This window comes from Xiphias gladius, chromosome 8 (genome assembly GCF_016859285.1).
Source record: "Xiphias gladius isolate SHS-SW01 ecotype Sanya breed wild chromosome 8, ASM1685928v1, whole genome shotgun sequence".
NCBI classification, from domain to species: Eukaryota; Metazoa; Chordata; class Actinopteri; order Istiophoriformes; family Xiphiidae; genus Xiphias; species Xiphias gladius.
Window position 1 is genome coordinate 14,602,144 of NC_053407.1, and position 14,679 is coordinate 14,616,822.

General features: G+C 41.4%; 1 protein-coding gene across 1 annotated transcript; it reads right to left on the bottom strand.

Annotated features, from left to right (window-relative positions):
* Nucleotides 1-2,401: 2,401 nt before the first annotated feature.
* On the bottom strand, nucleotides 2,402-6,569 carry arsa (arylsulfatase A). Its single transcript, XM_040131898.1, has 8 exons — nucleotides 6,269-6,569; nucleotides 5,031-5,271; nucleotides 4,678-4,896; nucleotides 4,272-4,441; nucleotides 3,903-4,027; nucleotides 3,403-3,530; nucleotides 3,218-3,320; nucleotides 2,402-3,125 (listed from the first exon to the last, which is right to left on the bottom strand). Exons 1-8 carry the CDS (start codon nucleotides 6,487-6,489, stop codon nucleotides 2,830-2,832), a joined length of 1,503 nt encoding a protein of 500 aa, XP_039987832.1. The 5' UTR covers nucleotides 6,490-6,569; the 3' UTR covers nucleotides 2,402-2,829.
* Nucleotides 6,570-14,679: the final 8,110 nt, after the last annotated feature.

The following is a 14,679-nucleotide window of genomic DNA, read 5'->3' on the forward strand; positions in this document are numbered from 1 at the left end:
GGGATCTTCATTTCTACAGTATGCTAGGCATTTGACTGATTTCATTCATCTCTCTTTCTTTGTTTATTTCCATCAACTCGATGGATTGATTGCCTGTTTCTTTTATCTTTTTCTATGATATAAAACTAAAACGCTGAGCACCTGTTTATTTAAAGGTTCCTCTTTTGAAATGGAAACAATATACCTACTACTGCTGTTTCACTTTTCAATGCATGGCTAGTAGGGTAAATGCACACAGACACACCGAGATATACACATATCCGAGTGAATGGCAAGCAGCTCATCTATCTGTATGGGAATGGTGTAGAATCAAGAGGTTTAAGGCGTTTAATTAACTGTAAATATGTAATTGTTCAATATTGACAAACTGCTAATTTGATTTCTACTGAGAGTACAGTGAACTGTCCTTGGTCCGAGCTTACCCCTGTGTTGCGTACAAGACGTAGTGTGTGTTGTAAATACATGTATAGAAAGTAGACATACAGGCGCCTCATCCACACTAATTAAGACACACTCGCAGTTGAGACTGATGGAGGGGATTTTGTTCGTAGTTTTGTTGTGGGTATTAACAACTCTGATAGGAGTAACTGCAGGTGTATCCGATTTTTGGAAAAGTTGTAATGACTTGGAATGAACTTTGAATGTCATTAGCCCTGCAGATATTTTATTCGGTCTGGATAAGGTTCAGTAACTGTCTGCATATTAGGATGATATGACAGAACCATTTTACTTTTGTCCAGTCCTCAAAAATGCACTGTTTGCTGACCTTCACCGTGGGGAGCTTTCATAGGAAATCATTCTCTTAAACTGTTTAACTGTGGATCACTGTATGCTTTGCAATGATTGATGTGACTTTCAGGTCAAAGAAAGCAAAGGCCCTCTGAAAAGCCATATTCTCACACCTCTGACTGTTTAACTCTGGTTTTTAGTGACATCCTAGTCTCCGTTTTCCTTTGACTCGGCGGTTTCAACGAGGGAGAAGGAATGACTAGATTGACCTGTAGCCATGTGTCATTAATGCTGTATGGCATTGTGCCTAATGTGCAGTGAGAGCGTCCTGCTAATACTTGGTCCTGGTATCACAATGGAATTAAACCTTTAATAAAGCATTAAAAGGAGGATTTATAGTTATGTAAATGGTTAGACTTTGATCTTGTTTTTTGTTTTTTTTAACTCTGATGGACAGAAGGGATGGCCACTTGTTCTCATATTTATTTATTGCTTTTAGTCTGGTCAAGGGTTAAAAGTTACACAATATGTTACGCAATGACCTACTCCGGGGTTTTGTAACATATCGTATCCTATTTTCTAGCACCTTACATAGGGGAGGGGTTATATTTAAAAAACGACGCAGTCACCACAGCAGTAAACTGTTACCCGAAAAATTCAGGCTTTGAGGTTTACCACTCCCTACCAGCCACATCATTCTTTCAGACACTGTTCAGCATCTTGTTCTGCTGCTTTCAGTCACAGTCCAACAGAAAAAAAACAAACACCTCGGATCTGCAGGATTTCAGTGTTAAAAGTTCACTGAATGTTGATCCGGCAGGAGGGAGGCCGGGTGTTATCTACATATGTATCGCTGTCAGTTAGATCATGTATATACAATAGCAAATCTAAGATAGTGCTGTGTCCTTTATGTTGAGTATGTTACTGATATGAATATGTACATTAATTAAAAAGAAATTTTAAAAAAAGATCACAACCAGACAAAAACCCCTGAGAGAAAAGAGAAACACGTAAATATCTGTGATCTGCAATAATTTTATTTCAGTGTCTTGTGTTTCTACACAAGGTGTTATCTCAGTATCTGTCACGGCCAGCATTTGGGTTCCTGCCAACTGCATAACTCTCTACATACAGGCTTCAGCAGCACATTTAGGGCACATTTGTGAGATGTGACATCATTAGTGTGTGACACAACCACCAGACTACTGACCAATCTGCTGTTAGAGCTGAATAGTGACCGAGTCAGCTGCCACTGGAAAATTATTACTGCGTCTTGCCGATTATAGTAATCGCCTTTGAGCTCCAACAGTGTGACCCATCTCTGATCTGTATCTATTTGCTTCTGATTTTGTTTTTCTATCTTGTTACAGCCTAGTTAAAATCCTTCTTTCCACACAGCTACACAAGAACCTCTGAGGATGATCTAGTCCCATATAGCCGCTGAGACATACATTAACAGTTAAACCAAACTTTTGACTTTATTACATTAACAAGATTCTTCACTGTATACCTAGAGCAAAACAGTATGTGACAGAACAAACATATCCTATCTTGTATCTTTAAAAACAAGGACTTGTAAAATTCAAGGGAAAAACAAAGAAAAAAATGACAAAAAAAAAATCACTCTGCCTTGTCATGGATTTGGTCTTATGAATAAAATATATGCTTGATGTCAAAAACCTTTATTGTTGTCTTTATTGTTCACATCTACTTTTGACTGTTTGTGTGACTGAAGTGGCCTGCAAAACATTTTCACATATAAATTCATGTATTAATTCAAAATTGTATGATAATAAAGAATGCTGAAGGGGAAATTACATGATGCACCACATAATAAAACATGTATTCAAGTCAGGAAACATACAGTACATTGTTATACATTAGTTCTAAATACAATCATTATTAAAATTGAGAAAATGATCTCCTCACTGAGGGAACAGATTGTTTGCAAGCTTAACTGTCCACAAGCCAGTAGCGACACATATTACAAAATCAGCATCACCTTTTGTGCTTTCACTGAGCAATTTTAGGGTAAAAGCGGTGCAGTCCCTCTAGCCTTCCCCACATTGTCTTCATTAGGAGCTGTGAAAATGTGTCCGATCAACACTGGCAGCAGCTGGGCTTGGGGCTACACTGAGGACTGCAGCAAGGCTCCAGGCGGGGATCTGTTCCTTTGGATATCTGGCTCTCACCAAACACCATGGAGGCTTCAAACTGCTCCTTTACTTTCCTGATCCTCTCCAGCAGGGCCTGGAGATCGGGTCTTCCCATCAGAGGGAGAGGGTAGTTCTCTGAGGGGTCAGCCTCCAGGTCGAAGAGCAGAGGGGGGTTGTGGGCCTTGAGAACTGCGAATAATGGGCAGTCACGGTCTGCGGTAGTACCACTGTGGGTTGCACCTGAAGCACAAGCATGAACAACCAGGAGTCAAAACCACCTCAGTTCTGACTGTATGATTATGCTTGATTTGCGTACACGAAGCCTGCTGTACCTCGTGTATAGAAGTGGGCCTTGTACTTCCCCAGCCTGAGAGCGAACAGGCCGTACTTTTCACTGGGATCTGTGGGGTAGAACATCATCGTCTCCCTTTTACTCTGCAGGAGATAAAAATGAATACATCATCTTGGTTTTCACAATATTTCAATATCTACTGAGTGCGAGGTATGATGCCACTACCTTTCCTTGGTTGACAAGGATTTCTGTCATATCGACCCCATCCAGCATCACCTGGGGCAGTGTGGCTCCTGCCAGACTTGTGATGGTGGGAAGGATATCTAGAGTGCTGGCCATCTCATGAGTCACGCCTGAAGAGATGCACAGAGAAAAAATTGAAAGTAGCAGCAATCACTAAGAAGTCACGTGTAAATGGGTTTCCATTCACTTCATTATGGTATTTGTTTTTATACTGAAATGAAAGGAGACCGGTTGATGTCTGGAATGCATGAAATCAGTGTAAAAACACAATGTATGGTAGACTTCTGAAAATGACCTAGTATACGTGACTAAGACATGCAAAACCACGAATATGGTCGTTGTGAGGGCCAACTGATATTAGCTCAGCTTTCTTTAAATAAATGTACAGAATCTGTGGTCTGTGTAGAAAGTGCTGGTTTTATGCAAAACATTTTTCTTTTTTTTAATCTTAGACTTTATGAAGCTGACTAAGGTTTTCTGACCTGGCCTGATGGTCCCTGGCCAGTAGGCGATAGCCGGCTCTCTCATGCCCCCCTCATATGTGGTGCCTTTCCCACATTTCAGCAGGCCAGCGTTACCGCCACGGGACATTCGCATCAGTTCGGGTCTATACACAGAGCCAGGGAATAACACACCGTTTGATAAAAGGCAATAAATGCAATATCCCAAGATGGCCATAAATCTTACATAAAAGAGGACAAAGATATCATGCAACTTGACCTTTGAGCAGAGAAAAGACATGCTATTGATTGTGGAGGCAGCTTAAAATGTCAGTATACAGTAAGAAAGTGACTACAAATTTAGATACAGGCCTTAGATGCATATAAAAACAAACCCGGGAGAAAACCAACCCATTGTCTGAAGTAAAGAAAACCAGCGTGTTGTTGATTACTCCTGTCTTCTCCAGGGTTGTCAGTAGGTTTCCTATAGCGTTGTCAAACTCCAACAGAGCATCTCCGAATGGGCCCCTTAAAGACTGCCCGGCTGCCCCTGGACCTGCGTACTGGGGGTAGTGGGTGTGCTGGAGGAGCAAGTAGAACAAGGTGCAATTATTGTAATTTTTATTGTCTGAATGCACTGAGTTACCATAATCTATCAACAGGGGGATTAAAACATTATGGACTTTCTTGCTTTGAAAACCTCACTTGACCTTACTTTTTAGTCTTTACAGGAGTTTAACTTACCGGAACAAAGCTCCAATTCTACACTGCTTGTAAGTGTTATTTTGCTCTATCTCACTATGTATTTTTTGCTTACATGGGAGGGGTAGTAGAGGAAGAAAGGTTGTTTTTTCTTGGCTGATGTGGCAATGAAATTGGTTGCAAAGTCACTGTAAGCCCTTTCCAGGTCCAGGAAGTTGACTGGTTGCTGCTTGATGACCTCATTGTGCATGAGCGGGACCGTTACAGTGCCAACATCACACAATCCGAAACACTTAACATCTGGAGGGAAACAAGTCAGGTTCCAACAGGGACCCTGGGGCAAAGACCAGAGAGCCAGAGGGTCAAATATTAAAATAGATATTACAGAAAAGAAATTACATGAAGATACTTTTAACAAATATCATCAAAGATTACATTTAAGAACTTTTAAAACTCAATCACACTGACCATGTCATGGGAGTAGGGGATCCCCAGGTACTGGTCAAACCCCTGCTTGGTTGGAAGAAACATCCCATTGGCCCCAAATCCCAGGTGCCACTTCCCTACGGCAGCGGTGGCATAACCCAGAGGTTTCAAGACCTCAGCGATGGTGGTCTCATTCAGAGGGAGACCGCCTACGGAGCCTGGGTACAACACTCCTGGGTAGATGCCTGAGCGGGTCTGATAACGCCCTGTCAACAACGATGCCCTGAAAAGCCGTTGCCAAACCAGGTTGTCATTTAGGAGAAAGAGGAGAGACTGGAAAGTGTATATAATGTGTTTGGACCAGAAAGATGCATTTTCATATTAAGCTAGACTGAAACTGAACAGCCCAAAGGGCCTCATGTATCACACTGTGTTGTTCAATACAATTGATTGCACCTTCGTTCACTGTGTTCAAATCTGTTGAACAATGTGGTGCTGAGGTTTATGAAGATTTATCACATTTCCCGTTTTGGTCACGGATGTAGTTGTTTTTGTATAGTAAGAGGCGAAAGCCACCTTTGGTCATGTTCCTTCATCTGTCACTGAAACAACCTGATCCATTTTTAGTTCCCCCTTCAAGTTGAATGTTGTAATGTTGTAATAAACTGAATAAACTTAATCTAAATATAAGACACATTTTCAGACACTTATTATTTCTGCTGTGCTTGTATCAAATCGTGACACCATCCAATTTTTTTTTATTTTTTTATTAATAGTGTCTGTTAATCAGCTCTGGGTTTATATTAACCACTTTATCTCTGTCTCCTGTTGTATAATACTTCAATTAAGGCTCACAGTCTTGCGGGCATATATGTACATGAATATTTTAACATTTATTTATGTATTAATATGTACTACGGAGAAGAATCCAAATCATTAGAGAGAGTTTTAATTCAGATGCTTTGCTTCTTTTTTTCACTCATCTTACTACCTCAACTTTCAAGTCATGCACTGTAAGTTACATTATATTTATCAGTCTTCTCTTACATAAATGATTAAGGGGTTTAACCACTTGCTTTAAGGTATATTAAATGTCACAGCTATGATTTCAAAGGTTAAGGCATATAACTGTGTGTATATATATATATTACAAAAGGGATTTAAGGGATCATAAAGTTATAAAATGTGTGTGCTGATTTGTTTCTCCAGTAGTTTTAAGGTCTGAGATGAACATTAAATTAAACAGTCAGGGTCGGTCATGTGTGTATGACAGGCGGTACCTGGACGGGCTGCAGACGGGGCTCGTGCAGTAGAAATCTGTAAAGCGGAGTCCTCCCGCAGCCAGGCGGTCCAGGTTTGGGGTAAGTGAACTGGGGTGCCCGTAGCAGCCCAAATCCCCGAAACCCAGATCATCTGCGAAAAGCAGGACGAAGTTCGGCGGCGAAGCCACGCAGGTGCAAAACAGGCAAACGCTCACGAAGAAGAGGCAGGTGTAACCCATCCTGCGTCGGCTCACATGCGTGTGAGGAAGACCAGGGGGCCGCCAGGTCTGTGAGCAGGACCCAAAACAAAACGTCACGTGGTCGCCCGCGGAAACTGTCGCGCAAAGTTGTCGTCACGCAGCGGCTAGGAAATGTAGTCTCACTTGTTACGTTTGGACTATGCTCTGCAGGTAAACACATCTATTTACCAGGGTTCCGTCGCTTTGTTGTACCTGCTCACGCCAACCTCTTTGTCTGCTATGAATCAAAAACAACACAGTGTTCAGACTCGGTTCTACGAGTTAGGCCTGTGTGTGTCATTCTTTAAGAACCGGTAAACAGTCTCTGACAGCAAAGCACGAAACGGCCTCTCTCATGGGAGACACCGTGAAGCACATTTGGCGTTTCGACAGTTCTTTGCTATTTATTCTTATAACAATTAATTCATACACTATTTTTATACTGTCCCTGCTTCATGTTACAGTTCTATCAACAGTCTGTTCTATGCAGACGGTTTTGTATAGTTGAACAATTAGGACTGAAGGGGTCAGAAGACATTTCATAGGTAAAGTATGTGTTAACAATGTATTAAACCTGCGATAATATTTTTTAAAAGTTGTGAACGCAACATTGACATCACTTGTGGTTAGTTGTTATGACGAACTTGATTGCAAACTGTTGTTTATTAACACAAACGACATTGTCACTCATTTGGATTTGTGTTTCTATCCACTGGGTGAACGTAAGTCCAATGTTCACTCTCCTTTTAGCTCTATGTTTGGTCTCTAGCAACTCCTGAGAAAATATGTTTGGCTCGTAAGCTGTTAAGTGCTTCACTATGTTCAACGGGTAGTTGCTATCTGTGTCTGTCTGCTGCCTGGTGCTGAGCACGTGGTGTGCAGTGGGTTTTTAGAGGCGGCTGTGGCCGAATACGACGCCATGAGCGCGGTAAGAGGGAAATCTTTTCTTGGTAGGCTCATCACTACGAGCGGCCCCTTTCACGTTGTCGCGTGTTTTTTGACATTGTCATACGTTACATTGTTCTCATGAAAATAGAAAAAAAGACTTTGAGAGCAAAAGCCTCTAACACAGAAGGTTTTTATCAATATGACATACTGTGGATGAAAAACTGCATGTCCTGTGACCAGACCCTGCCTACTGTGGCAGGAAGGAGACTGTCCAGAATGTCCGGAGCTGTTTTCACGAATTTAGTCTGAGGGCCTGCGGCTGAGATTCTGTCCTCGGTGGCAACCTTGGTTTCTGCCGCTGATTTCACCTGACACACAGTCAATTACACAAACAAGAGGAGAAATAAATCTCTGGTGCAGTGCTGCAGCAGCTGCCACTTTGAGGAGAAATGGATGTCACAGCTGATTTTGTAATGTAAAGTCCAGTACTGGGCCCATTTATCCTCAGTGCCATTCTTCAGTTAGGTGGACACCGAGAGAAAAGGAAGGTGCTACCTGTGTTTAAATAAGCTGGCATTGCTTGTGTCTATGAGAGTGAGACAGAGAGATATCAAATGAACACATGAATACATAGATATCCTAACACAAATGTCATTGTAATCACCAGAACACTTCACTCAGGCGATTCCCAGGCAATTTTACTTTTTCAAAGTAATGCTGACAACTGAAACAGATTCACTGAGGAGTGGCCTGCTCTTGGAAGATAATAGCTGTTTTCTTTGGTCCTGATGTATTATGCAACACATCCACTGTACCTTTTCACCACAGCGTGTGTGTGTGTGTGCGTGTCTGTGTCTGTGTGTGTACGTATCACTATCATTTAGCTTGCGTGCTGTAGAGCACTGCTGAATAGCCTCAGGGAAGCATTGCTGTGGCATTGGCTGATAGGTAGTTTTGATTTACTATTCACTTTCACATCTCTCTGCGAGACTGACCTACATTCGGCAGCTACTGTGTGTGTGTATGTGTGTGTGTGAGTGTGTCTGCGTGTGTGTGTGTGAGAGAGAGAGAGAAAGAGGAAGACAGAGAGAGGAAAAGAGAGAAAAAAGAGAATTGAGATAAAGGATATAAAGAGGCAGATGCCTTTTTTTTTTAAATTTTATCAGCAGTTTTTTTCTTTTTCTGCTGTTTGGCTTCTCTATCTTGTATTTTTTAAAGCTTTGGGAATGTCACGCTCACCCAGCCATCCATGGATGAGTGTAATCACGCTGTGTTTGTGTTCAATTCATTTATGTTAGTATACAGCCAACGTCCCAAGAAGAAAGAGAAGAGGCAGTTTCGCGACTGAAAGTAATACCGTTTAATACTTGACCCAGTGAAAAAAGAAGAGAGCACACACACACAAACACACACGTAGAGAACAATATACATATGCACACATAAAAGACAAGCAAACATGAAGCTGCTGCATGCAGGAAAGCCAAAGATAAGCGAGGCTTTTGAAGAATTATCTCACTGCAGGAGCTTCCTTCATCTAATCGTCTGAAACCCTGAGCCCTGGAAACATCTCTGCAGGGAGCAACATGGTGCTACAAGCCTGGAGGGGGCCCACTAACATTCTTCCTTTTCCGTGACAGGTGTTGATTTTAAATCTAAGACCACAAATCTTTCAAGGCAGCATGCTCGGCTCAGGTAAATGATGAATCTGTGTGTTACACAGCCCTGCCTGCACGGTGATTCAGTAAATGATGACTGCTCTGACCTTTTGCTGCTAGTAAATGAAAACTGTTGTCAGTGACAAACGCAGAGCACAACAAGTGACTTGAGGCAGCTGAGGCTTAAAAAAGGTCCTCACCCCTGCCTGTGTGTGTGTTGGTGTGAATTTGTGTGTGTCTGTGTCCATTTGTCTGCGAAGCAACAGTTGCCACGTTGTGCTGACTGTTGCTCAGGATAGTGTTGCTGAATTTGTTTGGGATTGAAATTTGGGCATCTTTATATGAGATGGATTGTTCTGCCAGAGAAACTCATCTGATTTAATGTCCCAGGACATTGTGTGTGTGTGTGTGTGTGTGTGTGTGTGTGAGAATCATGGGGAGCTTTTTGCTTGGAACATCTGCTTTCATAGCCTATGGGAAGTGTGTGGGTTTCCGTCTGTGTGCGTTTATGTATAATGTGATTGCTTCCGGCAGATGGAGGTGTGATACAAAACAACCCTGCAGAGCTGTTGGAGAAAATGAATCCAACCACCTACTCTCATCCCTCAGGAAAGAAACAAGGAGATAGGGAAAAGAGCCTCACACCTGCGGGTAGAGTCTCTCTCCCCACCTCTTCATCTAGCTCTCCACACCTCCTTCTCTCTTCTTAAGAATAAGATGTCATGCTCACAGTTTTCTGCACATGCTGCTAGTTTATTAGGCTTCACAAGACAAACAGCGGGTAATAACTGGGATATGGGCCAACAGTAAACAAGCACCAACGGGCCACTCTGGAAAAAAACTTTTTTTCTTGTCTTTTTCTTGCCGTTTGTCATTTCACACAGTATTAACAGTCACGACTTGCCAGCTATACTTTGAAGGATAATGCTGCAGTGTTTTTGGACTACTCATTTGTGTAAATCAGCTCCAGAAAATGCAAGTCAACTGTTTCAACACTAGTGGGAGCCATTGGATCACAGTTCCCCTAACGTCTTTCCGGATGAGCTTTTTAACATTTCCAGGGCTGGGTAAAGCTGCTTTTTCATGTCTTCGTGTAGTTTCCTCACACCTGCCGCCAATAGCTCGGCCTCCTCCTGCCAGTTCTCTGGGGGAGTGAAAGAAATCTCATCTCACGCTCACTCACCCTTGTGGTAACGTTCATAATTCCTTACGAGGGACTGTTATAGAAGGTTACAGTTGAAGGAGAACTACAGAGATGCAGTGTGAAGGAGGAAACGAGATAGATAGATAAATAGATAGCAGGCAAGTGAGAGGAAAGGGGGCGGAGGGGATAGACAAAGTGAAGGGATCGGCGTGAGGATAAATCAGTGGATAATTCAGAACCATGGACAGCTCTTAATACTTTGATTTAGCTATGCCCTGACAGCAGAACGTCTCTAAATGAGCGAGCCAGCTATTATCTTGTCGTCATGCAAATGCAATTCGACCAGCATACATCACAACATCTTTGAAGTTGCTCCTGAGAGAAGCTATAGTGATGAATAAGGGCAAATTGAAAATAACACCAAAAAAGTGTCTCACACGCCGTGGTTTTCATTATAGCCTTCACAGACAAACTGCACGTCAATGTGATAAATAACGGTTATCACACATATTGTCAGTAAAGTACTAGAAAAGAAAGAAAACACTGTTTAATTTAGATTTAGTAGCACGATTACATTTAAGATAGTATAAAGACAGCTGGAGGTATTTGCTCCAGGCAGTTGTGTGAGCCTGTTTTGCAACAACCTCCTGTATGACTATGGATCAACCAGCCCTTTCGGTGTAAAAAAAAAGTCATTGCTATTCTGGCTTTTAGCTGAGGGAGCAGTGATAGAAAACATCCTGGCAAAAAAACAGAGGTTCATCGGCACAACAGAGGCTAGAGCAGAGCACAGACTTATCCAATGAAATCTAACAGGCCTCTGTGGAGCAACATGAGCTGAAGAACTCATAAATGTTTGAGGACCTGCCAGGGTAATATGCACTTTTGTCGACTTTCTCGGCTCAAGCACTGAGGCTCTTATTGTGCTAAACATAGAACAAAAGTTCTCTTCAACCAAGCAACACCTATGCATAAAATACTGAAGAGACATTACAGTCAAAAAGAATGGTACTGTCATTTTCGTCTTGGCCCCACTACCACACACATACACACACAATATACAATGACAGTCAGATGCGGCACCTGCAACACCTCCTGTGATCCAGCTGGCGCGTCCCCGTGTGGTCCCTGTGTGGTCCCTGCTTTCTTATGGTGGACTACTGGTGGTAAGCGCAACTTGCTCTTGCAACCATTTCTTCCACAACTGCCTGGTAATATTATAAAGAATGGCAGTCTGAGTGGCCCTCATGCCCGCTGCCATCCTCCAACTACCTTTCGGCTGTCATCTGGTGCCACACTGCAAAGCTGCTTCCACAAGTGATTTATCCTTTTTTAGGCTGACTCCTGCATCACCCCTGCTCTCGTCATGCCGACAGATGGGCCTCAGAGAGATACACAGAGATGACACAGAGAAGAGGAACAAGCCTCAACACAGTAAGATGACATACTGTATACTCAAAAACTGAGTTTCTGCTGCATTTATTGGGATATGAGATAATTGATGTAGGCTAAGAGCTATGCTAAAGATATTCAGATTAGTGTTATGTGAGATAAACTCCAAAAATGTGTACGGACGTTGAGATTTATCATCTCAGCTCCTCCATCGACTGTTCCGCTCCCCTTGAGATGTGCCTTAGCCTAGCATGTCCTCGGGGACAGAAAACTCTCTGCTTTGATTGTAAACAACTCTGTCTGAATTTATAATCATCTGCCATGAGTGTATAATAACAAAGACCGGTTCCTCACGTCTACATTTCCATATTCATGCAAATGCTGCTGTCGAAAGTAAATGGTAATTTCTTTCATTTTCCAATTTGAATTTTGCATTGTCATCATTTGTAATTGGAACAGATAAAGTCAACCCACTAAGCAGCACTGTACACCTCCCCCATCTTCTTGTGATTGATTAAAAAGAGTATCACAAAGCCCTGTTTGGAATTAATTATTTCTGACTTACAGTACTCAGGTTGACAATTTTCTTTCCCTGTACTTATCATGCTAAGAAACTAGCAATAGAAAAGTTTTTGTTAAAGCACACATTCCTATCACTTTGGAAATCCAGACATGAATCTATCCACATGTAACATTTATCATTCATCACACAGAACAAACTGATGTCAAACACTGACAAATGCAAACAATGTACACAGCAGAAGAAGTAAACAGGATTGTTAGGTCCTTCATTAGCAGCTTCAGTGCCTTAGTCAGTTACAGTATGCGACCAGATCACTCCTAATGGCTTCGGTGGCACCAACAGTAATGACTGCACAAGACATGAGCTGGCTTTATGATTATTTTGCCATTTGAGAGTTAAACTTGATCAGCTGTTGGTAGATCCTCTCCAGCTTGTCCTGGGAACTGAGCAGATCTGATAAAGAGTAGATAATATGCAAACAAATGAAAAGGTAAGAGACTTCAAACATCAGTCATTTTGCATGTGTGAATCACACATAATGCAGAGACAAAGTGTCTCACTATCATTTTTGTTTTTTTACAATATACAATATACTTTAAGTTTTGACTGTTAACAATTTACTTTAACCCCCTTTATTTTGCATATTTAAGCCGTACATAAAAACTTAATACATTTCTTATTACATACAATAATGTCTTTCCAAGTAGAGATTTTTAGGTCTTTATTTTCCCACAGTATACGTCAAGTCTAACCTTTCCTATTTAGCATCCGTAATTGACGTAGAATTAATAACTGGTAACACAGTACAACATAGCTGTTATCATACTTGATAATATGATTTCACAAACTTACAGCGTGTTATAAAACCTTTATTAACTATTTGTACACATTTACAAACCACTCACAGATGTATTTTTAAATGTTTATGAATGTGGTGAAAACTCAGGAGGGCATGTTGAGTTTAAAGGTTCATGGCTGGCCTTTGAGCTAGCAGTATGTTGAAAAAAACCCCCAACTTTAAACTACTTGCTAGATTTCCCATGGGCTTACAGCTGTACCTCATAGCCTTCTTAAGCGAATGAGTTTTGCTCAGTTCTTGTATTTCGTATGATTAAAAAATATATGATTGACATATTTGATCATAACTGCTATTTCACATTGCCAATCACTCGTCATTTGTTTCTCCGGAAGTTGCGCTTCACAGGATTTACAGTTGATAAACAATGCATAGATATACCTATTAAAATGCCCTTATCTCTACTTTCAAGTGTGTTATTGGTTCTTATTGACCATTTTTTAATTGCTTACAGTGCTTAAAAATGCTAACCAAGGGATTAAAACAAAGTGGTACCATTTTGTTTCTCAGCTGCATAATGAGGCTCAGTGTCTCTGTGCTGACTTCAGCTGCAGTGGAGTATAGTATCACCCATCATCCTTGTTACCATTTCCAGTGCCAGATTGCTTTAATCACATGGAATTCATTTGGTGAGGAAGCAGGGAAGGGCTGTAAATGAATTAACAAGTATAGCCATACAAAGTGTCTAATTACAGTTTTGACTCTGAATTAGCATGGCAAGCTATTAGCCACATCAGTTTGACGGGTGACTCTTCACAGAGCTGAACCTCGCTCTCCGACAGATGGGTATTTAGGCTATCTCACTGCATATCAGCTCCCATACAACAATATTCCTGGGGTAAGCCTCCGAGCAGATCTAGATCTTTGAATCAATTACCCCTCAATGCCCAAAAACCCAGATCCCATTTCACTGTGTCACGCTTGATAAAAGCTCTTCCCTGTCTTTCTGGATGTCTGTCTCTCAGCGCTGAAGCTGCTCAGCTCATTTGTCTCCAAGATCTTTAAAACACTGGCTATTCCACTTTTTTTTTTTTTAAGTGACTTAGAGCTCCGGCTGGAGTATGGAGACAACTCCCGCAGTTGTGAGGAGGCTGACTCTGCTGACTCATATCTCTTCGGCACTATGAAGCGCTAAGAAGCTAAGCAGGAGCAGTTGGGTTAAAGTGCTCAGTGACACCTTGATGTTTTGTCCCACAATGCTAACAACCTAGCAAAATCACACTTCATTGCGACATTGCCATAAATGTACCTTCAACGACTCATGACCTTCTAGTAATTTTTCTACATTTGAAATACATTGTCTCTTATTCATGTACAAAAACCCTGTCTGTTTAAATATGCTGACGTTTAACAATTTCAAACAAAAATGATCAACAGCTATTATCGCCACTAAAGACTACTGTAGCCTAACACAAAGACACATCTTCCTGTCTGCTGGGTGAAGAGGGTGTTTTCCTTGATGAAAATGCTGCATCCATTTATCTGACAATAAAGTCTTATGTGGTCCCTGGTGAAACAGATCGGTGTGTAGATCAAATCCTTGCTGTCAAGGAAATAAAACTGTCAAACTACATAATATTGTTAACGGAAGTCGTGATAGCCTAAAAACACACACAAAATAAAAACATACTCAAAGGGGTCCGCAAAGAGTGTCGAGGTAAGTGAAGCATTGTATTAAAGTAGATTAAGGATAGGCAAAGTGGAAATGGATGTCTTAGTAACAATAGAAGGA

Bases quoted from the DNA above. Each gene is read 5' to 3' on its own strand.
- arsa (XM_040131898.1), bottom strand. From the start codon at position 6,489: ATGGGTTACACCTGCCTCTTCTTCGTGAGCGTTTGCCTGTTTTGCACC. The intron at 3,531-3,902 runs GTCAGAAAACCT...GCATCTCTTCAG, and splicing joins GCCAGGGACCATCAGGCCAG to GCGTGACTCATGAGATGGCC. The intron at 3,321-3,402 runs GTAGTGGCATCA...TATCTCCTGCAG, and splicing joins TCCTTGTCAACCAAGGAAAG to AGTAAAAGGGAGACGATGAT.